General features: G+C 39.6%; 1 protein-coding gene across 6 annotated transcripts in view; it reads right to left on the reverse strand.

Annotated features, from left to right (window-relative positions):
- Window positions 1-26,266, reverse strand: part of AlaRS-m (alanine--tRNA ligase, mitochondrial) — a 202,115-nt gene that overhangs the window by 13,307 nt on the left and 162,542 nt on the right. For all 6 annotated transcript variants that reach the window (XR_011018257.1, XM_067147031.2, XM_067147030.2 and 3 more), the window contains one exon: window positions 13,885-14,089. Coding sequence is in view for 5 of the 6 variants with exons in the window: in XM_067147031.2 (XP_067003132.2) it covers window positions 13,885-14,089 (205 nt within the window). In the remaining variant the exon portion in view is untranslated. The remainder of the gene's footprint in view (window positions 1-13,884; window positions 14,090-26,266) is intronic.

Here is a 26,266-nt window from a genome sequence, read left to right on the forward strand (position 1 = left end):
ATGCCACGATGGTACCTAACTTAAGGCCACGGCCGCTTCCTTCCTCTTCCTTGTCTATCCGCTCCAATCTCCCCCCCAACAAGGCCCCTGTTCAGCATAGCAGGCGAGGCTGCCTGGGCGAGGTTCTGGTCCTCCTTCGCAGTTGTATCACCCCGACCCAAAGTCTCACGCTCCAGGGGACTGCTCTTGAGGCGGAAGAGGGGGCATCCCTTGCTGAGTCTGAGGGAAAACCAACCCTGAAGGGTAAACAGATTGAGAAAGAAAGATTATTTAATTTTTTAATTTTTTGCCTGATAACACACCCCATTTTAGCGACTTTCTCAATTTATTACTTACTAGCTGATGTACCCGTGCTTCGCCATGGAATTCTACATTGCATCCAGAATTCTAGGTTAGGTAGTGTACACATTGTGAGCAAGATTGTATTAAATTGCATAGCTCATAACATTACCCTAGAAACATGACGAGGAAGTCACCAAACGTCTTTTCTCATATGAAGACTGGGTTAGGGATATTTCATTGTAATGGTAGGCCTGCTTACCTACTATCAGTCACAATCAGGTTGGGGAGTTTTCATTATAATGGCAGACACTCACTCTCCACCTGCCTTTTTACATCCTCAGAAAGACTCTTAGTAGTTTCCCCAACTGAAATGAACATACGTCATTACAATGACGTCAGTAGGAATGGCGCAATTAAAAGCAATGGTTTCATATGAAAAACTGAATCAAATGAGAATCCACACATTTTCTTACTTTTAATGAACAGTACTATGCTATAAGTCAGGTTCAATACGGACCATCCATGAGAACTGTCTCTTGCAATCTTGCAGTACTATGCTGCCGATCTAACAGTCCAAAGTTCCAGAGGTGGAATGACCAAGCCACAGACAGCTGTGATCCGTGAACACTTTATCTTTTCTCGGCGGGGATGGGGGTGTGGGTGTGGAGGTTGAAAAGTGGAGAAACCCAGGGTAAAAACTATACCCTTTTACTAACCTGTTTCCTAAAAGTACCCGATGAGTCGGAACGTTTCAATTCACTACACTGGCGGCGGAAACATCTAACTGACTTGGACGCAAATTTTTCCTCCAAGCCAGAGTAGAAACCCCCTCTTCACTGCTAATTTGGAATAAAATGTATGCAGAATTTAATCAAAGTGAAGAGGTAGAAGCTTTTCTTAACCTCTTAAGTGCTGAGTTACCAGTTGACTGTTTGGTACCTCAGTGCTGAGTTTTTTCATTTGTATGTAAAAACATTTGTAGAAGTGGGATGATTAGCTTAAAAATGTTTATAAATGTTGGTTGATTATAAATCTAAATGCAAATGGGAAATCCTACACTTATGTTCAATATTATTTTGAGAGAAAACAAAATTACACTTATGTGCCTCTGTGGGCATTATCTTTATACAATGTAAAGAGCCCAAAATAACAAAATTTCCTAAACTCTGAAGGCAGCTAATACATGTAACTTCTTAGAAGTATATAGGTTGATATTGTAAAATACTTTCCAAACCTGGAATAAGGTAATAGTTAAATGTTTTCTACTGGTTTTTTGTGATGCCGATTTGTTCAACTATCTGCACCAACTCCACTGGTAAAAAAAGTTTCTAAAAATCAATGATTTTCGGGTCGTCATCAAACACTACTTGGCCCTCAGAGCCTGTCACAGTTACTTGAAACTCTGGTGAAGAAAAGTAAATCCTTCTGCCACGAAAATAGTGATAAAATAGCTTTTGTACTCACCATGTTTTTCTTCTTTTGTTTATAAGGATGCTCTGTTTCTCTCTTACATACAATATTTTCGGCACACACTCTATCACTCTCACTTTCAAAATCGCTTAACAATTCCTTAAAATGATCATCTCCATAATCACTTTCCGCTGTGGTTAATAACTGAAAGATTTTGTGATCGGAAATAACATCGCTACAAGAGCAAATAGATTGTTGATACGACATGGTTGTTTGCATCACAGATGAACTCCACAGACATCTACAAAAAGCTCTGCAAGTTGCTTCCCGAAGCTATAATCTCTGATCAATTAGTTCTACGAAATGCCCAACAGATGGCAGAACATGTCAGAGATCAAATTCGCACTCGAAAGTGAACCGGGAAACTAAAAAAAAATTAAAAATTCTCGTGCACCGTCTATAGACAGGCGTAGCACTGGTGGACCGGCCGCGTCAGCCCGTCTATAGTCGGGCGTAGCACTCATTGGGTTAAGAAACGGCTCTTTTCAGGGTTGAAGTTTCAGTTATTTAGTGAATTGTTATACTATAATTTGGAATAGGCCTAAATTGTAATTCGAGACCAGGTCATACTACTACTACTAATGCTCACTACTACTAAGTGAGCCTCTGCCTTAAGTGTTCACACTGCTCATTTTTTTTTTTGCTATGGGCTTTACGTCGCACCGACACAGATAGGTCTTATGGCGACGATGGGATAGGAAAGACCTAGGAGTTGGAAGGAAGCGCCCGTGGCCTTAATTAAGGTACAGCCCCAGCATTTGCCTGGTGTGAAAATGGGAAACCACGGAAAACCATTTTCCACTGATCATTTAAAACAGCACGTCAGAGTAGGGATCGAATAACTGGAATACTATGACGAACCAGTCTGTTACGTACCAGCAGTATCAGGAAACGTATGAACCAGAGGAATGGCATACTAAAGAAGAAAGTTTTCTAACTCCCTAGCTATTTCCCGCCAACATTCAGTCAGGCTGTTATACTCGGTATGCAGCAGCAATTCAATCTATCGGAGTTGAGTGGCAGCATAAGAGAAAAAGAACATCACAACAGACAATGGTCACTGTAATGTTATTGTTGATCAATGTTATGTGCTTTTGATATTGTAGGCCTTCACATTTAGTTTTCTTCCGACTCTGAAATACAATTCTTATCACAGTCGGTACGGTAAAACTGAATAAAAGATAAATGATCGGAAATTGTATTCTCTATAACTTTTGATAACTTTTGTTATGTAGTACTTTTCGATAGGACAAATAACATAGGTATTTAAAAATTAAATTTTAGGTGCCTTCCCCTAAACTACAATTTCACCTAGGGTGAATAAAATTGTTTATAGCTTAGACTGTAGTTTCTTATTCCTCGACTCTATATGCCAATTTTCATTGAATTCTGTTAACCCATTTTCTCGTGGCTTGGTGTTGATATGGACTTAGCAACAAAAATACAAATTCATGAACATATGTGTCATCATAGCGGGTACGGTAAAAATGTATAAGACATAAATGATCGGAAATGTAATTAGATATAACTTTTGTCATGTAGTATTTATCGATGGGACTACTAATAATATAAATATTTGAGAATTACATTTCAGGCCTTTATCTAAACTACCATTTCACTTCATTCTTGAAGTAGTTTCCAAGGAGTCCCTCGCCTGTCAAATGGCAGCGTTACTCCGTTACTCCCATAGGTCCGAGTCTTGCTAAAACGTCCTGTGTGTGCTCGGTGAAAATTCTGTGAAGCAAGATGCTACCCTTAGTAATACATAGTCCTAGTGAGGATCTCTCCCCTAACAGGTTAGGGATCAGTGGTGGATTGTATAGTCCTACCGGTCTAGAAAGCCACGATAACAGCCGAGAGGATTCATCGTGCTGACCACACAACACCATGTAATCTGCAGGCCTTCGGGCTGAGCAATGGTCGCTTCGTAGGCCAAGGCCCTTCAAGGGCTGTAGTGCCATGGGGTTTGGTTTGGATTTTTGTATAGTCCTAGCCGTCTGAGCACTAGGAGAGCCTTGACTCACAATAAGTCGAAGATGCTCACTACTACTCCATAGCAACTGGTATCCCATCTCTCAGGACCACTTACTAGGCCACTCAGCCGTTGTCCATGGTTCATGAACTAGGACGTGATTACAGTAATCCACACCATGAACAATTCTTTAAGTTCATCTTGGCTAAATTTCAGTTCACTCTTAATTTGACTGTTAAGTTCACAGAGCTTCTTGAGAAAAGCCTGGATGTTTCTGGCAATGGACTCAGATGAAGAAGATTTGGCCTTTGTTAGTGCCACTGTTGCTTCTTGTTATGATTTAGAAATGCAGTTTTATTTAGGCACATTTCCTACTCTCATCCTGCTTATTACTTCAAAAGCAAACCACTTTGAAATATAACCTTCGTCGGCTCCCGCCCCTGACTTCCGACTTTTCTGAACTTTTTGCAATTCTCGACTGTACTGGGAGCAGAGGGACGCTAGTTTTTCTCGATGCACTTGCGGGAACAATTATAGATAATTTCGAATTCCTGGAAACTGTCGGCTTTCTTCGCTTTATCTGTGTATTCCTTTGATGAGACATCCCACAAACAAGGCCTTTCTTTTATATCACTAAGTCCAGAGTAATTCCTTGCTCCACTCCATATCTGACTGTAAATTTTAGTATAGTGCAGAGAGAACGACACATGTGCGTGTACTGTATTTGTAGCTTATAACAAAGAGAATGAGTGTTGCGGAGTGTTGAAACTATAATCCTACTTCACGAGAAGCACGTCGTTTGCGTCGTTTAGGCTAGTTGTTGGCATGAAAACAGCACAGAAGTTGCTGAAGCTGTGCCGACCTCTCACGAACAACGAATTGACTTGACATGTTTTCCACTTGGAGCGGAAAACACGCCAATATGTTAAAAGTGTTAACCTCAACATTCTGAGTTAACATGCAAAGTCAATTGGAAGACACAATCACCAGTGTTGCCAACTTTAAATACTACTAAAAATCCGCTAAAATTCCACCAAGAAATCCGATCTCAAATAAAACGAGCAGTAATAATAAATAATAATAATGAAAGTAAATGTCTGTACTCGCCTGATCTGTGAGTTTCACTGGGATTAACCCCTGCCTGCGAGCCGGCGGCTAACACTTGTAGGCGTTTTAGTGCCGGGTACTAACTAGGTGAATCCCCTACCTCAAGGGCCACACACAGAACAGGCCAGCTCATTAAACGGTTTTCCTTCATAGCAAAAAAATAAATGCTACTCTCTCAGAATTTCATTATCTGTCATCATTCGTCAACTAAGAGATAAGTAACCTTTCCACATCCGCGAATGCATTGAAAATATTTAACTACCGTACAGTATAGTACTCCCAAGGTATTGAGAAGACTAGATCTATTAACATAATACAATAGGCCTCATATCAGGTACCAGAACCCCTACAGTCACAGGTTTATGAGGGATTTTCTCTTGCGACAACTAGCGACATATTGACCTTCGTTCCCTCCTTCCATTAATTGTGGGCAGGAACCAGTTAGGCTTAGGTCAGATTTACGGCTTTATGGTCTCAAGTCTCTTTATATATCACTATTCTCCCACATCAATGTCAAGGGTTGCCTAACTGCAAACAAAAATAAGAGGATGCTTGAGTGAAAATCAATAAAATTCATTATTTAGAAATTATCAGCAAAATTAAACGCACTGCCATACAGTTTGCATCCGCCAAGACACTAACTTCGTGGATATCTGCAGAAATAGAAATACAGAATAGCTCGGAGACAGACTGGAGTACAAATTTTTTTAAAAACGTAAATTGGATAAAACACTAAATTCCACTATAATAAATCTAGAATTCTGCCAAAAGATCCGCTGACCGCTAAATAATATATTTCTCTGCCGATAATTTTCTAATTCCGCCAAATTTAGAGGAAAATCTGCTAAGTTGGCAACACTGACAATCACAATATACATGTCAATTGTAACATGTTAAATTTAACATGTTGGTGTTAAATGTTACTCAATGGAGACCGACCTTCAATGCAACAAGAGTACACCCTGTGGCATGCACGCATGCATGCACACACATGGTTAAAAGTCTAACACTCTCCCCTTGTTTGGATGAAAGGCAAGTGGGTATTTATAGTATTGCAAGATATCTGGGCTTTGGTATTCTCTAGCCTATGAAACTGGGTGAAATGTCACACTATTGGATTGTCCACAATTTCAGTATAATACAAAATGTGCTAGACGTTTGATCGAGTGCAGTGTATGTTCTTCTTAATAATAGGGAACATGCATGATCCGAGGTTTTAATTAAAAGTATGCTAATCTGATACAAAATTACATGCAGAATTCAAAAATGTGATCAGAATGTACAAATAATAACTCCAAACATGATAAAAATCTACAAAAATGTCATGTCACGCAAGTACGCGATCTCATTGGCCTGACGTCATCGTACAGGTTGACTGAATTAGCAGACGAAATAACACGTAGTGTGCTGTGAGAAGCAGGATACACTTCGCGTATTTCTACTTTACGTTAGTGTCTAGTATGGTTAAATTCGAGGTCTATACATTGGATAATAATCTGAGTGGTATATTTTAGACTTAAAATGAATCCTGCGCAGACAGTGAGGCAGAAAACTTATAAATGGTGTAGAGTTCCGATGTGCAATAGCACATCGCATACCATCCCAAACAAATTGTTTATAAACGTTCCAAAGACGCTAAAACTAGGGAGAAATGGATTTTGGCGAGCTGGAGAAATGCTGGTGATATATCGGAAAAGTCTACAGTTTATTTTTTTGAAGATTTTAACGTAAAATGAATTTGTTTGAATTTTCAAATAACTTTTCCATGTCAGCTGTTCTAGTGGTAAAACTTTAAATTTTAATGTATGATGCTTTATTTAAATGCTTCAATTACATCTTGGAATATGAAAGTAATAAATGGTGCATTAAATAATGCTGATTATTAAAGTATTCTCCAAACCTAACCTATGTTTTGGGTGATCCATGTCAAGATAATAAATCAAAGGGGTTATGAACCATTTTGACAGCTCTAATTCTACCAATATATCTTGGCATGGGACAGTTATGTATGTCTTTATTGAAGAGCTTAATTGGTAAAAACAAAGGGTAAAAATACCGCGCGAGTTGGCCGTGCGGTTAGGAGCGCGCAGCTGCGAGCTCGCATCCGGGAGATAGTGGGTTTTGAACCCCACTGCCGGCAGCCCTGAAGATGGTTTTTCCGTGGTTTCCCCATTTTCACACCAGGCAAATGCTGAGGCTGTACCTAAGGCCACGGCCGCTTTGTTCCCATTCCTAGGCCTTTCCTGTCCCATCGTCGCCATTATGTGACGGTGTGACGTAAAGAAAACATAAAAAAATTAAAGTCACAGCACCCAAAGACATTCCTGTATTGAGCGACTAAAATGTCACCAGGACACTTTTCTTTCCTGATATGCTCAGCTTGTTAAAAGCCAAATGTAATTAATGTTACTGGCTTCACGCCCCGCTAACTACTTCTACGATTTTCGGAGACGCCGATGTGCAGGAATTTAGTCCTGCGGGAGTTATTTTTACGTGCCAGTAAATCTACCGACACGAGGCTGACGTATTTGAGCACCTTCAACTACCACCGGACTGAACCAGGATCGAACCTGCCAACTTGGGGTCAGAAGGCCAGCACCTCAACAGTCTGAACCACTCAGCCCGACTTGTGAAAACTAGATGAAGTCATATTTACCTTTATCATGTTTAACTTTTTCCCTCCACAAAGATATTTAATTCTCTTTCATGGGCCCCGGTAGTGGGTAGGCCAGTTGTCCCAACCATAAATATATATTTTTTGGGGAATGATAGATTATAGCCCTATAGTACTATGATCTTTCTTTCTTTCCTTCTTTCTTTCTTTCTTAATCAGTTTATCCTTCAGGGTTGGTTTTCTCTCGGACTCAGCGAGGGATTTCACCTCTACCACTTCAAGGGCAGTGTCCTGGAACGTGAGACTTTGAGTATGGTGATGAAACTGGTGAGGAGGGCCATTACCTCGCCCAGGAGGCCTCACCTGTTATGCTCAACAGGGGCCTTGTTGGAGGATGGGAGGATCGGAAGGGATAGACAAGGAAGAGGGAAGGAAACGGCCGTGGCCTTAGGTGCCTGGAGGAGAAGTAGGAAAATACGAAAAACCACTTCGAGGATGGCTGAGGTGGGATTTGAAACCCTTCTACTCAGTTGACTTCTCGAGGCTGAGTAGACCCCGTTCCAGCCCTCGTACTATTTGTTTTCAACTTTCATGGCAGAGCCGGGAATCAAAACCGGGCCTCCGGGAGTGGCACACATTAACCACTACACCACAGAAGCGGACTAGTACTACAATGCTACCTATATGTTTATGTTAGTGCTGAAATCCGATTTCTTACTTTACTAATGCTGAAAGCCCGAAAATGTAATGTTATTCTTTAATAGGGGAATCAGTCTAGAAGGAAATGTTGAAAGTGATGTGATATCTATCCAGGTTCAGTTGTTATCCTAATACTGTGGGTTACAGTACATTGCACGTATATAAAAGATGCCACTTACAAACTTGTTTTTTATCCGCGAAATTCTGCGGCCACAAAAGTAACTATTTTTTAAGAATGACGACGTCTACACATGATAGATTGTCTGATTGTGCTGTTTTGAACCTTCTTTCTGTCATTTTGAAGTTATTCGCGATCATGAATAATAAACAATCGGCTTTTAGCAACGGCTGATGCATAACGGCTGGTTGAGCTCCATGCGGTACTGGATCGTGACGTCACAGCGCGCCGCTTACGTCAGAGGCCGTTTCACTCGCCTTGCGGAAAGGCACTATTAAATATTTTTTTAATGGTAGAAAACAAGGCAACATACCACAATGTAATACGTTTACATACTATTTCATTGGTGTACTTTTCAAAAAAAATATTTTTGAAAATGATGCATGTTCCCAATTCGATCATCAGTGTGACTTAAGTTTGTTGGTGAGTCACGGAAAACTGTTCAAGTTTTATGGCATGTTTCGAACTTTGAATAATTGAATTCATAGATGAATACCATAATTGCACTGTGGGCTGAGGAAGGGCAGGAGTGTGTATTGTACCCGTCTAAATGATGCCTGATTGAATTTGGGGAAGCTGGAGTAATTTTTGTTACGGAACATTGGGTTACAAGCAAGCATACATCAGCTGTTACCGTCCCGTGCCGCTGCAGGCGGACGTGTTATGTCGCCACGTCACGCATTACGTCACTTAGCGAGCCGACCGCCGAGAGGGGAAGGATATTCTGGATAAATCTGCTTGCCGGTGTGAAGGACGAATTACGTCACAAGGAAGTCAACAGCCAATGAACATCGAGGAAGGTGCTGGAAGGTCTTGAGATTATTCTAGAAAGAATTCGAGGAGAAGTCTCTAAGGAAAAGCTGAAGAGAACAGTATAGTTTCTACGAGAGAATCGAATGGAAGAGTCTTTGAGGAGCAGTTAAGTAAGACAGTCTTCAGGAAGAACGTCGTATAATTTCAACCATCTAGCAAGAAGATGAACGTTCGTAGATATGGTTACTTTCTGCCTATTTCTTGTATGGCACAGCCACTATGTAATTTGAGTGCTAATTCAACTTTTCATCAGCCTACTTCGGTATAGAGCGAAGTGTTACAGCCGCACATTTCACCGGGTGGAACTTGAGAAACCACAGACAGTTTGTGCGCTCGCTTAAGCCGAGTGTTGCAGTAGAAATTCATGGAGTGTCTCTTTGGATGTTGTAAGGGAATTGAGCTATCTAAAGCGAATATTCGAAAGGAAACCTAGCCTATAGAACGTCGAAATACTAGTAATAATGTTCCGTCAGCTTCAAGACTCACTGTAATCTTGTGAATGTGCTCGGAATTTGAAGCTTGGGGTACAACTGAACCTGATTGTACATCATTGTGCCAGTTAAGTGTCGTAAATAATTTAATAGAATACAACTAGTGTGGAACGACTTTTCTTATACAAAATTTTAGTTTCAGCTACCATTGTGAAGAGGAACCGACAGCATGCAACGAACAAGAGGAAAATCCTGGAATTTTCTGGAACATTGTGGGAGTGATAGAACGCTGCTGTTCATAGCCATAGTCATCATGGGTTAAGCCAAAGTGTGCACGCCAGCGCGATGACCTTGTACATCTATGAGCCTCCGAAGAGGAAGAAGAGGACGCCGACGCCCATAGTTGCATTCCGACGCCAAGGATTTCCATCGGAACCTTAAGTACCATTGTAAAATTTCTTCTCTATCAGTAGATGAATAGTAGATTGTATTCTTGCTTAGAGCAGTGTAGTTTCTTTTGGAAATGTTGTATTTAAATGGTGATGGTGGAGTACTCATGCATTCTTTAATTTATGGTTTCTACATTTTCTATCTTTGCATTTTCTTAGAACACTGTTCGTGTCTTTGATTCGAAGATAAGTAATCCCAGTTGCTAATGAGTTACATGAGGTCATGTACAATTAAGATCCTCAAAAGGAATTATGGGGGATTAAGACCTAAAAACAAGAATAATAAATAAGATTAAAATGTGGTCATAATAATCACGACGAGGAGGATGAAATTAAATATAAGAGTAAATACCAGTAAATCGAAGTCTTAATGAACTATTAGTTTATGTGATATAATTGATATCGGAAGGGATGGTAATTGAAGTGTACTAGGAGCAGCTCATCGAGAAGACGTTTCTAGGAGCCATAATAGGAGGAATAAAAATAATTCATTATAATAATAATGAAAGTCGGGTATTTGACTGGTTGTTGAGAATAAAAATGTACGGCGTTATGATGGTAGATTTTACGATGAAATTGACTATATGGGACCACTAGGGTGCATGTCAGTCATAATGATTATGGTGAATTATAGTGATGATAGTGATTTATAGTGATTTGAAAATATTTAGGGACTAATAATAGTTCTTTCCTTCGCTCAACAACTGATATTGTATAACGTACGACTTGCTTATTATTAGTCTTTCCTGGGGCTCACAGACGCATCCTTCTGATGATGGTGGTGATAATTATTTCTTCGAGATCAATTTAGTCATCCTATGTCGTCTTGTAACAACAGTCTTAGTGAATTCTTATTATGATCGATTCATGCTATAAGGGTCTTCAATAAAATTTGAGAGGAGAATATAATAATAAATGATGATAATAATAAAATATGATAATTTCAGCTGTATGATAAATTTTCCTATAAACAGTTGGTGTGATTGAGTTATTCGTGAATATTATTCATGTCTTTTCAGGAATGCTTATTCTTTTCATATTATTTTGTGATTTATTGGTCAACGATGTTGTTGCTGTTGATTACGCGTGGTGTTACGTGATGCTCTATCCATCCATAGAATACTAGTCAGATAGAAATTGTTGATATAATTTATAAAGGAATACAATCGAGCAAAGTCTGCGAGAGGGGAGAAATGCGCCAAAGAATTTTTCAAAGAATTTTTCAAAGAATTTCTCAAAGGAATCTCTCAAAATTGTATAAATTTTCTCAAATTGTAAAATATTTCACAAAAATAATTTGAATAGAATTCCTCGAGAATAAGTTGTAAAGAATTTCTCAGTGGTGTGGAAAAAAAAAATGAGTTAGGAAGGATTTTTCAAAAATGTCAAAGTAATTTCTCAAGAGAATTTTCTCCAAGTATGCCAATACAATTTAAATAGAAAATTTGTCACAGATGTGTTAAAGTAAAAATTATTTAATGAGAATTTATGAAGATTAAAACAGTAATGAGAAATAGTTATTTTCATGTTCAATGTGGCATTGTTTCGTTCATGTTAGTACAACGGTATCACTAATTGCATGATCAATCAATGTTACAGATAATTGTTTCGGTTGGTGTTCATTGGAGATATTACTGAATCCCGTGAAGTGACAAAGCATGTCAAGGACTTATAGTTATTTGTAAATGAGAAGATCAAGCAATTGATTATGTTGAAAAGATGTTAAAACAAAATTATTTTTTTGGTGCTTTGTCCAGACTGAGTTTTGCTTTTATATTTTAATAAATGATGTGGTCATTTTGTTCTGATTTTTATTTCACATTATGTCTCCTATCCAGTCACCAATGGCCCTGTAAATAGAAATTTTTCTGTAGGTCGGTCCCATAATAGCAAATCGGCCCTGCGAACAGTCCACCCTTTTGGGACTCTCGCTCCGCCGACTGAGCGACCCCGGAGAAGGGACAATATTCCATCGAGAATTGAAATCCATTTACTTTTATACACTGTAAATATAAATAACTGAACTTAATATAATGCAACATATTATATAAAATATGACAATTATTTATTACTTGTACTTTTTTAAAGTTCATTAGTTTTAATCAAGTTCAATTTCCTTAATTCTCGCAGAGATCTCGCACTTCAATTATTTACTCTACTTTTTGGGAAAAAGTACGATATATCTGTGAGTAAATATGATATGTGATATCCATTTTGCAGTTCATCTTGAATTTTTCCAAAATCTGAACTAGCTGTTGCAATTTTTTGTGAATGTGGCATTCCATGATTTTGATTTTGGTTTTCATTGACACAGCTAATCCAACTGAGTTGTTTGACATCAAGAACAGCTTCCTAGCACAAGAAGAGCCAAAGCTGTACTAATTAATTCGGCGAGGCGAGTGCTCATTTCAACATGTTATATGATCATGCTATCAAGGCAGGATGAAGCCACAGGAAAGCGGGAGTGGTCTCAAATGAAAGAACATGTCCTAACAAAAGAAACAATGTGCAAGGTGCATGCGTGCGATACATAACAATGAAGTTATTAGTATTTAAAATCTTTTGTGAAATTGTGATAGGCATTTTCCTATGGGGACAAACCAGGTGAGCGGGATTCTATATTAAAAACAGCCGGCAAGTGCTTTCTTGGATGATACTACCTAAACTATCAAAGATAGACCCAAGTACATGTGGAAGAATTGCAGAACATAAAAAGCTCTGCAAAAAAAAAAAAAAAATAATAATAATATTTATGTTTTTAATGTCCCAATAACTACTTTTGATGGTTTTCGGAGATGCTGAGATGCCAGAATTTCGTCCCACAGGAGTTCTTTTATGTGCCAGTAAATCTACCAGTACAAGGCTGATGTATTTGAGCATCTTCAAATAATGCTGGACTGAGGTCTACAAAAAAAGACTCAGTGGCCTGTATGTAAAAGATAGCCCTCAATAAGCATTTTTATGTTATAGTTTGCAGTAAATAATAAACTTTAAAATATATAAACCTTATTTTGAGATTAATCACATACCCCTTAACAATATATATATTTTTTTGCAATGGGTTTAACTCTGTGTTGACACAGACAGGCATTATGGCGACGATTGGATAGGCTAGGGGTTAGGACTGGGAAGCAAGTGACCGTGGCCTTAATTAAGGTACACTCCGGCATTCGCCTGGTGTGAAAATGGGAAGCCACCTTCAGAGCTGCCGACAGTGAGGTTAGAACCCACCATCTCTTAAATGCAACCTCACAGCTATATGACCTAAACACAACCAACTCGTTCAGTTTTAAACAGTTTATTCACCTCAGTCCTATTATGATGAAAATAGTACAGTACACAAATTGTATGTACGGTTTATGAGTTGATTTCATGAAAGTGTAGGATTTTTTTTTTTTTTTTTTACAAGTTGATTTACGTCGCACCAATACAGATAGGTCTTATGGTGATGATGAGACAGAAAAGGGCTAGGAGTGGGAAGGAAGCGGCCGTGGCTTTAATAAGGTACAGCCCCAACATTTGTCTGGAGTGAAAATGGGAAACCACGGATAAACCATCTTCAGGGCTACCAACAGTGGGGTTCGAACCCACTATCTCCCGAATACTGGACACTGGCCGCACTTAAGAGACTGCAGCTATTGAGCTCAGCGGAATGGTTTATAATACTGCATGAGAAAGAAGCAAACTAACAGGCAAGTGACCATAAAGGCCTTGAGAAAATGTCACAGAGTTACGTACCAACATAGGGAAAAAACAACTAATGTGATCAACAAGGTAATCTAATAAGGTCTATTGCCATAATTTCAAAACTGCTTCTGTGTGAAGCCTAGCGAGTTGCTAGTTAATGGTATAAAGAAACACATCCTTACCTCGGGAACACAACATCTTGCCTTCACCATCCCTTTATCCAGAGCAAGGAGAAGAACAGGGAGATCGGAGCAAAGTTTTGTTGCTTTCTGAAGAGGAACAGCGTCCACAGATGATGAAGATTGTAGAAAATGAACGATAAATGGCTGCTTTCCTTCCTTTCTGACTTTTTGAATAACTTCCTGCATCTCACTTTCAAAGGATTTTCTGAAACAAGCAGCAGGATAAAAATTGTGTCATTCTCCATATGAATACTAGAAATAAGACAAAATCCCAGTGTTGCCAACTGCAGCAGAATTCTGCAGTGCATAGCAGAAAGGAGGTTTCAGAACGGAGGACAGACTGTTCAATCTTTCTTCATTACATTCTCGAGAGTAGATGTTCCTTTTAGTTTGACTGAACATTTCTTAACAATTCAGTTTTGAAGGAAAGGAAAGGGTTGGATTCTCAACTGAGTCAGTGAATTATTTCTCGAGCTGAAACTATTCCTGCAATCTATATGCTACACTTTTGCCTTTCATATTCCAAAAGTTGTCCTGTTCTGTGAGTACAGCCTACTGTAGGTTTTATCCCTATATTGCACGAATGAATGAGAGAACATGGTAAACGGCTGAATGACAGCAATTCAGTGAAGACATGTGATTATTCTACTACTATAGCATTTAAAGTCATACTGTATGCAGAAAGGTTGACTTAACCCAGAAACGCCGTGCGGTACTGTATAGTACCAGTGCTTACTTCAGATTTTCTCATATTGAACGTTACCTGCGTCATAAATCTGGCAACTCTGCTTTATATTCTTAAGGAGACATGCCCTACAATGCCTGAAATCAACAGAGCATTTTATATGAGTGTTTGTTTGTGGCAATAACTGCTTGGGATTTGAGAACATCAGATCAAAAATTAGATGTATGGCTTTTCAGCCGTTTGCTCTATTAACCAGCATTTCGTCTTAGGTCTGACACTAGACTCGTCAGAGTGGGATGTGTCAGACCCTACCCACTGATGCTGGGGTGTATGCAGGTGAACTTATCAGAAGCCTATTTATGAGGCACAGTCTGATAACTGCATACGGGAGATAAAACTCCACAATGGAATTAATGCCCGCCTAGCAATTCCAAATGGAAATTCTAAATTCCCATGGAGGGAATTAGATATTTTTCCACCAATAGAGCATATCAAAAATCAGATCTGATCTGATATACCCCAGCATCAGTGGGTAGGGTCTGACAATCCCACTCTGACGAGTCTAGCGTCAGACCTAAGACGAAATGCTGGTTAATAAAGCAAACGCCTGAAAAGCCATACATCTAATTTTTGATCTGATTTTTGATATGCTCTATTGGTGGAAAAATATCTAATTCCCTCCATGGGAATTTAGAATTTCCATTTGAGAACATGTCGAGAGGAATAAAAATGACTATCTGTCTAAGGTAAGCTGCTTTATGTTGTTTATAAATTTGGTAACATTTTGTATCACAAGGTTCATTTTCTTGAAATATCAGTCCATGACTTGAAATAACAAGCAGTTGGTCAGCATTCCTGTGTTAGCTGTTATGACACCAATTATTTTGTTGGTAAAGTATGGTACTGCACGGCGCTTACCATAACTTTCTGCCTTTTTTTCCCCACCACTCTTTCCACATCTATGGCGTCGCAGATATGGATTTCCCTGTTTTACGGCCGGATGCCCTTCCTGACGTCAACTCTATATGGAGGGATGTAATCACTATTGTGTGTTTCTGTGGTGGTTTGTAGTGTAGTATGTTGTCGGAATATGAAGAGGAAAGTGTTGGGACAAACACAAACATCCAGTCCCCAGGCCAGAAGAATTAACCACATGCGATTAAAATCCCCGACCCGACCAGGAATCGAACCTGGGACCCTCCGAACTGAAGGCCTCAACGCTGACCATTTAGCCTATGAATCGGACTCTAAGGGTGATTCTACAGAAACAATTCATACTGTAGTCAAAAATAACGATTTATATGTACCATTCAATTCTATAATTATAGATTTTACTAAAAATCCACATTATAACACACATGGAGAGGGTGATGTATTGAGTCTAATGATGTGTGAACTTCATTTGAGTGGCTTTTGCTTGAAAAGGTTCTACATGTTATTGAAGAAGAGGATACTGATGCTGAAGCCATATACATTGAACCACCAGAACATAGTGTATTATCTGATGAAGATTCGGCTTGATAACCTTATGGGACGTCAACTCCGTGCACCGGATGAAGTAGTGCTGAAGCAGCAAATTCCGCACAGGAGTAGAGAATCCATGTCCAACAATGATCCACGGCCCGCGAAGAGAGTGCAATCATCACCACGTCTACCAGCTATCTGGATGGCGGATGACCCACAATAGTCCACTAAAGTCCCACCCCGGAGAAATGAAAGTATTCTTCAGCATTTTACTTCTAAGTGGCTATGTGCAAGCGCCAACATCAGAATAAGGTCGGTGGAAAATATTTACTACGATATATATACTCATATTTGGGAAGTATTTTGAAGAGAAATAAATACAGTTGTTCTCACTTATTTTTTTTCTTTAGAGTATCTGACATCTTGAGATTCAACGGCCTACATCACTACATCGCTCCAATGCCGGCGCTGTGCGGCTGCCGAATGTGAATCTCAAGTCTGTACAGAATGTGTCATGTGTAGTGTGGGCGTCTGTGTAAACTACTTTTTGCCATTCTAAACTAGTAAAAAGTGGAAATAGGTGACTAAATAAAGAAACTGAAGTCTATATTAGTATTATTCCAATTTCTTAAAGGTATTATTATTATTATTATTATTATTATTATTATTATTATTATTATTATTATTATTATTATTATTTACTGTTTAATTAGCAAAATTTAATAATTATTTTCTTGTGAATGATGGAGAGGTATGCTTTATTATTTCAATATTTTGTTATACCTAAGATGTGCTACTATTGTTAAACTTTATTGGCCACATTGGACCACTTGAGTCATTCCATGTTCACTTGCATTTTAAAGCCTGCACTGTTTGGGTCTTGTGAGCTGGCCAGTACTTTTTCATTTCTTCCTATCATAATTTTCTTGATTTGTCTGAAATCACTATAGCTCTTCTCTGTCATTTCTGTTAAAAATTTGTCAGTCTTAAGAAGGGTATATGTGCTATTAATATACCAAGTATCAATAAAATCAGTGACATTTGAGGGTCTTCTTGTAAGAGTAAGACAGTACTGTTGACTAGAGGAAAGTGAGTCGATAGAGATATAATTAACATACATGGAAAACCACTGGAGGTCTTACAAAACTTTAAATAGCTGGGAAGTGTGTTTTGAGAAGGTGTAAATATGAACAAGGAAACTGATGCAATAGGGCAAGCAAAGGGATTTTACCAGCATATTAAAGATATAGTGCGGTACATAGAATTGCCAATGAAATGCAAAGGTATATTGTGCAAACAATATTATGCACCAATCCTGACATATGGACATTTACATAATGACAGAAGAGCAAGATCTAGGCTGCATAAAGGAGGTTTCTCAGAAGTACGATGAGTACTGTAAAACCAAGAAAGAGAGAATTCAGAATGATAAGTTACTATGATTATCACAAGAAGTCTCTTGAGACTGGGGGGTTGTTTCCTAAGTGGCAAACACAGTGCTAGTTGTTGTGTATTATTATTAAATGTTTAATTACACCTCATTTCCTACTAGTCAGGTCAGGTACATCCTGCTACCGCATGCAACAGTAGACGGTACTACCTGCGACTGTCTGGTCGAGGGTTGGGCGTCCATCGCCAAACCTGACAAACTGAGGGAGAACCAATGGCTATGGGAAGAGTAGTTCACCCTTAGGGTGCTTGTTGAAGCCTGTGTGTAGGAAATGACACATAAATTCAACAGGAAGCTGCTGCCTTGCAGATGTGGCAGGGGACTGGTAAAGGCTAAGGGAGATAACCCTGACAGAAAATCTTCTCTAACGATATGTCTAGCAAGTCAGTTGCAGAGTAAGTGTAATTGCTTTCAACATTTGCACGAGCCTCAGATGCAAACCAAGAACTCTGATAGACAACAGCACCTGCAGACCCATGCCAGGTGTGATGGCTTACAGCCTGATGATAGACCAGGCCTTGTGATTTTGCAACAACCCCGGAGAAGACAACAGACTTGCGTAGCAACAATCAATGTACTGAGTGGCTGGGAAATGTGAAGAGTTAGTGGATATCATGGAGAGAAGGAACATATCAATCCTAGGACGGAGTGAAATGAAATGGAAAAGTAAAGGGAATAAAGAGTTGAGGAAGAACTATACCCTCTACTGGAATGGTAACAACAGAGAGATGAGAAATGGAGTAGGATTGATATTGGCAAAAGAGTTAGATGGTATTACAGAGATCCAATACATCAATGAGAGGATTATAAAGCCAGCAGTTCACCTTGAGAGAGAGAAGCTGACACTGGTGCAAGTGTATGTCCTTCATACGGGTTGCAGTCAAGAGGAAAAGAACAAATTTCTGGAAGACCTACAAGAGACCATCAGTGAAGACAGGGCAATCACCTTGGGACAGACGGCGATGGCTATGAGAAGGTGATAGGATCACATGGCCATGGGAGAAGAAATTCAGAAGGGGAACATCTCCTAGACTTCTGCATAAGAAACTGTTTGGTTGGTTCAACAAAAGAGTCAGTCACAAGATTACCGAATACAACTGGGATGGACAGAGCAGGACAGTTATTGACTATGTCATTACAGATAAAGAAAGAAGTAGACTTGTGACTGATGTCAAGGTGATCCAAAGTGAGAACCTCAATAGTGACCACCATATATTAGTAGCAAAGATGACAACCAGGAAATTACCTAAGATTAAAGTGTGGGAACTACAAGATATTGGAAAGAGGACTGACTATCAGGACCATATAAGAGGACAAGGGTGGTGAGGTAGAGCAGACAAAATTTAAAAACGTTTTGATAAAAGAAGCAACAGAGGTCTGTGGGAAAACAAGTGTGAAAGTAAGCAAAAAAGAGACACCCTGGTGGAAAGAAAGAGTAAGACCCTCAATAAACGAAAGGAAAATAGCACAAAAGGAACGAGATAGAGAAAAATCCAGGTAAGAACAGGTAAGGGATGAGGGGAAGATCAGAGACCTCAAGCAAGTTTACCAGGAGAAGAAACTGAGAGTTAAAAAGAGTAGTAGAAGAGGAGAAGATAAAGTGCTGGGAGAAATTTACTCAAAAACTGGAAGAAGACAGCAGAGGCAATATGAAACTATTGTTCAGAGTGATCAAAAACATAAAGGCCAGGCTGAGTAGCTCAGACAGTTAAGGGGCTGGCTTTCTGAGCCCAAGTTGGCAGGTTTGATCCTGGCTCAGTCCAGTGGTATTTGAATGTGTTCAAATCTCAGCCCCGTGTTGGCAGTTTCAATGGCACGTAAAAGAACTCTTGCGGGACAAAATTCCATCACTTTGGCGTCTCAAATAACTGTAAAAGTAGTTAGTGGGATATTAAAGCGATAATATTAAAAACAAAAAGAATTCAGTCGAAAGGATCCCAATGGAAACTTGGCCACGAAATAAGAGGACGTCAGAGAGGTTCTGAGTAATCATTTTGATCACCTAATGACCAGGACAGAAGCGGATTCAGAGAACAAAAGAAGCAGCTGTTGAAACCTACACAGAGGAACCTCCCATTACATGGGCAGAAAGAGAAGCAGCCCTTAAGAAGATGCTGCAAGGGAATGAAGTCAGCATGGACGTGATTAAAGCAGCAGGAGTCCAGAGTTTGCATTGGCCACACGGTGTGCTCAGTGCAGTTTGGAAAGATGACAAGATACCAACTGGTTGGAGCAAGGGTGTACTTAACCTCACGTTTAAAAAAGGCAATCATCGAAAATGCTCCAAGTACTAGGGAATAACACTGCTTTCTCATGGACTTAAGATCCTTGGGAAGATCTTAGAGAGCAGTTTACGAGTCATCTTAGAGCCACAGTTAGAAGTCATCGGGCGAGTTGGCGGTACGGTTAAGAGCGCACAGCTGTGAGCTCGCATCCGGGAGATAGTGGGTTCGAACCCCAATGTCGGCAGCCCTGAAGATGGTTTCCCGTGGTTTCCCATTTTCACACCAGGCAAATGCTGGGGCTATACCTTAATTAAGGCCACGGCTGCTTCCTTCCCATTTCTAGGCCTTTCCTGTCACATCGTCGCCATAAGACCTATCTGTGTCGGTGCAACATAAAGCAACCACCAAAAAAAAAAAAAAAGAGGAAGAGTATAGCTTTAGGCCTAATAGGTCCATAACAGACCTAATTTTCAGTGTCTGTATGTTAATGCTTAAATATTGGGAAAAAGGCAAAGATCTGTTTATGGCTTTCTTGATATTGAGAAGGCATATGACAGCATTGCAAGAGAGAAGATATGGGAATGTGTGAGAAAAAGGAATATGCCAGAGGGGCTGGCGAGGAAAGTTCAAATGCTGTATAAGCACTGTACTAGCTGTGTGCGATTGGGTGATGGACATTTATCCTAGTTCCAGACCAAAAGTGGAGTCCAGCAAGGCATTATTCTTTATCACCATCGTGGATGATTTAATGAAGAACATCAAGAAAACTTTTGGTGAACTAAATCCAATGGCTTTTGCTGATGACGTTATGATCTGGGGAGAAACTGAGGAACAAGTACAGTTGAGACTCAATGAATGGAAGATTAAGTTCCAGAAATTCACTCTCAAGATAAGCGAATCCAAAACTGTACTGATGGCAATGAACAGAGAGGGATGACCAGCAAACATCATGATAGGAAACCATCCACTGGAAAGTGTGGAAAACTTTACATACCTCAGCAGTGTAGTATCTTGAGATGCACTAGCCACAAAGGAGGTGGCAAATAAAGTGCAGAAGAGCTCTCACTTTTACCACCAAGTACCAACACTCCTCTGGGATCCCAAAGTATCCACAATATCAAACCTTGTGATGTTCAGTCAGTACTTCATACCAATATTAACCTATGGTATTGAAACCTGCACCCTCACTAAGAAGGACTCATCAAGGTTGCAGGCATCTGAGATAAAGTTCCTGAGGTCCACAATTCAAAAAACAAAACTGGACAAGTAATAATAATAATAATGATGTGTCACCTCCAAAGTGGCCTGGTGCAGGTCTTTTGAGTTGGCGCCGTACAGGCGACCTGCGTGTCTGTGAGGATGGGGCCCTACCTGTGATGAATTCTAATGATGCAGACAGCACACACTACCAGCCCTCAAGCCATTAGAATCAACCAATGAAGGTTAAAATCCCCAACCCTGCCAGAAATTGAACCCAGGACCCCTGGACCAAAGGCCAGAATGCTAACCATTTATCCATGGAGCTGGACATTGGACAAGTTAAGGAATGATATAGTTAGAGAGGAAGCTGGGATTGAGGCATCATTGTTGGATCAGGTCAGCATGTCCAGGTTGAGGTGGTTTGGGTATGCAATGAGGATGGAACCAACAAGGACAGCTTATGTTAACTTAGAGAGACATGTGGCGGGAAAACGGATGATGGGAAGACGAAGAAGCCAATGGATGGACATCACAAAGATGGACAATGCAGATCGGGGAAGTACACTGGAGGACGTCATCGTCGACAGAATGCATCTCCTATGGTCAATTTGTCAATTGTTGACAGTTTTTCACTGCCCTCTTGACTGTTTAAAAATAAGGCAAACACAGCTGAGCCAACTTTAGACACAATAGATGAGAACGGGACTGCTAAATTTGAGAAGGTCAGGCCGTTCGAGAAGGCAACTATTTAATAAATTTGAACTTCATTGGCGGTTTCCACTGTGTGTGACTCAACGAAGACAGACTGTCATTTTAAACTTTGATGATGATGATGATGATGTTTGTTGTTTAAAGCGGCCTAACATCTAGGTCATCGGCCCCATTTTAAAACTTTAGCACAGTGAATTTGTCTTTGTTTTTTAACTGTAACACACTGCGCGTTTTAGACTAAGAGGTTCACAACCTTGCCATAATCACTTATTGACTGGGTGAGTTGGCTGTGCGGTTACGGGTGCGCAGCTGTGAGCTTGCATCCGGGAGATAGTGGATTCGAATCCCACTGTTGGCAGCCCTGAAGATGGTTTTCTGTGGTTTCCCATTTTCACACCAGGCTATACCATAACTAAGGCCACGGCGCTTCCTTCCCATTCCTAGGCCTTTCCTATCCCATCGTCGCCATAAGACTTATCTGTGTCGGTGCGACGTAAAGCAAATAGCAAAATATAATTACTTACTGTTTTAATTATGTCATGTCTCATTTGTTTCATACTTTTCTTCACTATGTTTTAACATTTTTTATCAGCAATTATGTAAAAAAACTAAAACTAACTTTTTTTTCACTGAAGATGTCTCAAATGAGTTGAAACATGTATGACTTTTATTACTCCATCTAATGATGGAAATGTGTATGTACTGAATAGGACATATTAAATTTCCTTTGTAAAGTGAAAACCGTCAATACGGAATTATTTTAATATCTTCTAATGTGCTGGGAAAAATATCTGAAATCCCATTTAGTCCCAAAATACACACAGCAACATTGAGAGTCGATTTTACAGAGTCAGATCAAGAGGTTCTGCATCACTCACAAACAACCTCTCTGTTCTGCAAGCATTCCATCACCACATAATCCTTAGAACCACCCTTCTTTCTCTCCTGGTTGACCTCCATAGGATTGTAATTTGTCTCCTCAGTTGGCCACTCCACAGTCAGTCTTCTAAGCCTCGCAGGACTTTCCCACCATTTTGTTTCAACAGCTGAAGGAAAATTAGCAGGATTGAACTCTCCAGGTGTGTTGCCAATCCTCGGTGCAGCTTAATTTTTTGATTTCAGCTACACTATTCCAGACAAACACACTCCAGTTTTCTTCTCTTTGTATCCAAGATAAAAGTGTGGTAGAATCACTCCAGTAATAAACAGGTACTGAATCTCACTTAAACACCTCCAGTACTGAGGCTGTCAAACGAGCTCCCACCATAGCAGCTAAGAGCTCTAGACATGGAATGGTTCTTTTTCGAAGGTGCAACTCTAGATTCTGGAGCCATCAATTGTACTGCCATTCCACTGTCAGGATGATTGCTAGTGTCAATGAAGATATGAACACTACATTGTTCACTATTGCTAGAGCTAAAGTCTATTCACTGGGGAATCTTGACATTCTGGAATGCACGCAATTCTTCATATCATCTCAAAAACTCATTCCTCATTCTCCTGTTGACTTCTAAATCCCAGGCAATCTTGGAACTCCAAGCCCCTTGTAGAAGTAGTTTAGGACACAATAGTACAGGGCTAGCAAAATCAATAGGATCAAAAATCCATTGTGCAACTGAAAGAATTGTCTGTTTTGTTATACATGATAAATCAATTTGCTGTAAACACTCAATACTCATGCTTAAAACATCTGCCTGAGGATTCCACAGCAATCTTAACACACTGGACAGTTCACAAAAGATTTTACTTGATGAACCTCCATAAAATTCCCATGCTGTGAGGTAGAAACCCCCCCCCTCAGTCATCAGACGACACCAATCTTCAGTGAAAACTTGTAGTTCTTGTTTAGTACACTACGCTAGTGGCAACATTGTCTTCATAAAAATTTGTCTGAAGCTGCTCAATCACTTTGGGGCAGGCGGATCCATGTCTTAACGATTCTTGAAGATGAAAGTCATTTACAGCTGCCATCAAGAATGGACTGCTTTTCACGCCTAACACAACTTCGGCATGACAGAATTTTGCTATTTCTTTCTTTTCGATGTTGCTATACCACTTTTTAAGAAAGTATTCCTCCTGAGGAAATACAGATCTGTAAAAATGCCTTTCTTATATCAGCAACAACTCACTAATGTCTTTCTCTAAATTGTAGAATCATTGATGGAATAAACTCTATTCAATTGGGCCCATTCTCGAGGCAATTGTTTACAGAAAGTGCTCCCTTTTCTTTAGCTGATGTGTCAAAGACAGTTTGAATATGGGTAGTTGTGTTTCTGTTCTTCAAAACTGCATGATGTGACAGGAAATGTACATTGTCATTTTCAGGTACTGCCTGCACTATTCCCTCTGCTTGCCATTCTAGAAGGATGTCGTCATAATCTTGAAGCATACCCTGTACCTGTAGCCTCCTAGTTACAGAAGATAACCTTCTCTCAGCCATAAACCTACTGTTAGGCACAGGAGGTTGTCCATCAACCCATGGCAAGTGAACTTCATATCGCCCATCATTACTGACAGTAACAGTCTCTAGAAAATACCTTTGCCAGATCCTTTTCTTCATTTGACCTTTGCTCACAATGTTCTAAAATTCCTATTGTGTCCAATAAACGAAACAGTGACACATCTGCCTCTTAAACAAAGTCACCATAATGGCCAAGATGGAGCTGACTGACCATTCAGGTATCTTCCCCATTAAAGTCCAACCTAGAAGTTCGACAGCAACCAGCCCAGAAGACAACTACACTTTGTGCACTGTGAACAACTTCCCTCCTACAACAGCACCAAACAAAATGCTGATAGGACCAGGTTGTTCTTTCAAGTCTGTCAAAACAAATGTCCTGCTTAAATACCTCCTTCAGCCAAAGTCCAGACATTACTTGAGAAACATCACCCCACTTCAAAATTACACCTATAAGAATCATCCAAGCTGGTAAGATAAATTTGATACGGCTTATATTTATGTCCTTGATTTTGAGATCCAGAATCAAATACTGCACGTACACTCATTTTGCTTTCCGATTCCTTTATTCTAACCATAGCAGTTTGTAGAAACAAATGTGGGCAGCTTGCTAGACTAGCTAAGACATTATCCTGTTGTTTAATTAATAATGTCATCTGCTTTATGTCCCACTAACTACTTTTATGGTTCCCGGAGATGCCAAGGTGCCAGAATTTTGTCCTGCAGGAGTTCTTTTACGTGCCAGTAAATCTACCAAAATGAGGCTGACGTATTGAGCACCTTCAAATACCAACGGACTGAGCGAGCCACGATCGAACCTGCCAAGTTGGGGTAAGAAGGTCAGCGCCTCAACCGTCTGAGCCACTAAGCCTGGCGGTTGTTCAATTATGCTCTCTTCCAGTGCTCTTGAAGACAACATACCTTTAGCTTAACTGTTTACTGTCAATTCAGGACACATAGGAACCAAGTATTTTCTGCCACATAAAGCACATTTTGCACTGGTTTTACACTTATTAGTGATGACCTGGCTTTAAACAAGAATAACAATTCTTGCTGGCCAAAATCTTACATTTGTCAAACAATGTCACCTTTTGGGCTGCGAAAGAGTCTGAGCTGTAGTGTTCCTTGTCACAAAAGAAGTATACCAACATGTTAGGACAGTTACTTGTCGATATTAAACTAGCTGCAGTTGGCAACTCTTCATGTGAATGCTGAACATACCCCACCTTTCTTCCTCTTCTAATCCTCTCTTCATCTTCTACCTCTGAAAGCATGAACTTCATTACGTTGTACCGTTTTCATCGTCCTGATAATGGAATAAAGGTTGTCATACGACATTAAAAGTTTGCCATGCACGGTAATGAGATCGCGAAGATTACGTAATTGGGCCATACATCTAAAAAGAACGCATATATTAAGTGAAATAGGCCGTGATTTCAGAATATATATATAATACGAACGTATAAAATCAAGGAGGCCATGCACGTGACGGCAAAGATGTTCATTTGGCGAATTAAGTATGCCTAGGTCACGGAGTGAGACGGAAAGTTATAAAGAATCCATGCGGCCGTGATAAAAAAAAATAATAGAAGGATTTTAAAATTGTTAAAAAAGAAGAAGTAGGTGAACAATAAAAAAAATCTTGTACGCAAAACTACTACGTAAATTTATCCACGAGAAAAAAATAATCCTCGCAGAAAGAAGAAGGAAGATATTTCAGTTATTAAGAGCTGAAGAACCTGCATAGTGAAGAAATATTTGAATTACACCTATATCTGAACAAATATCGTGACGGAAAATCAGAGCAAGTTGAATAATATCCGGACAGTAGTTGGAGTATAGACCGAAGGCCATTACGAGATATCAAGTCAAATTTAACGCATTATAGGTTGATTAGCTGGATAAAAAAAATTTTTAAAGCTAATTTGATGATTTTTACCTGTTAAAATCTGTCACAAGGAATTAACATTGAATTACTGGTTTAATAACCTGAGACAAAGATATAATCTAGATTCTCATTCTCAAGGATATGGACGTGATATTAATTGCCATTTTGGAAATGTTTCTTTCACATATGACTAACGGCTACAACATGAGAGGCTAAATCGGAGATGGAGCCGACTTTCCGACGTAGACTGCCCAGCTGTTTCTACTATCCCGGGTCCCAAAACTACAACCTGATGGTGACG

The sequence above is a fragment of the Anabrus simplex genome, chromosome 5, assembly GCF_040414725.1.
Source record: "Anabrus simplex isolate iqAnaSimp1 chromosome 5, ASM4041472v1, whole genome shotgun sequence".
In the NCBI taxonomy this organism is placed as follows: domain Eukaryota; kingdom Metazoa; phylum Arthropoda; class Insecta; order Orthoptera; family Tettigoniidae; genus Anabrus; species Anabrus simplex.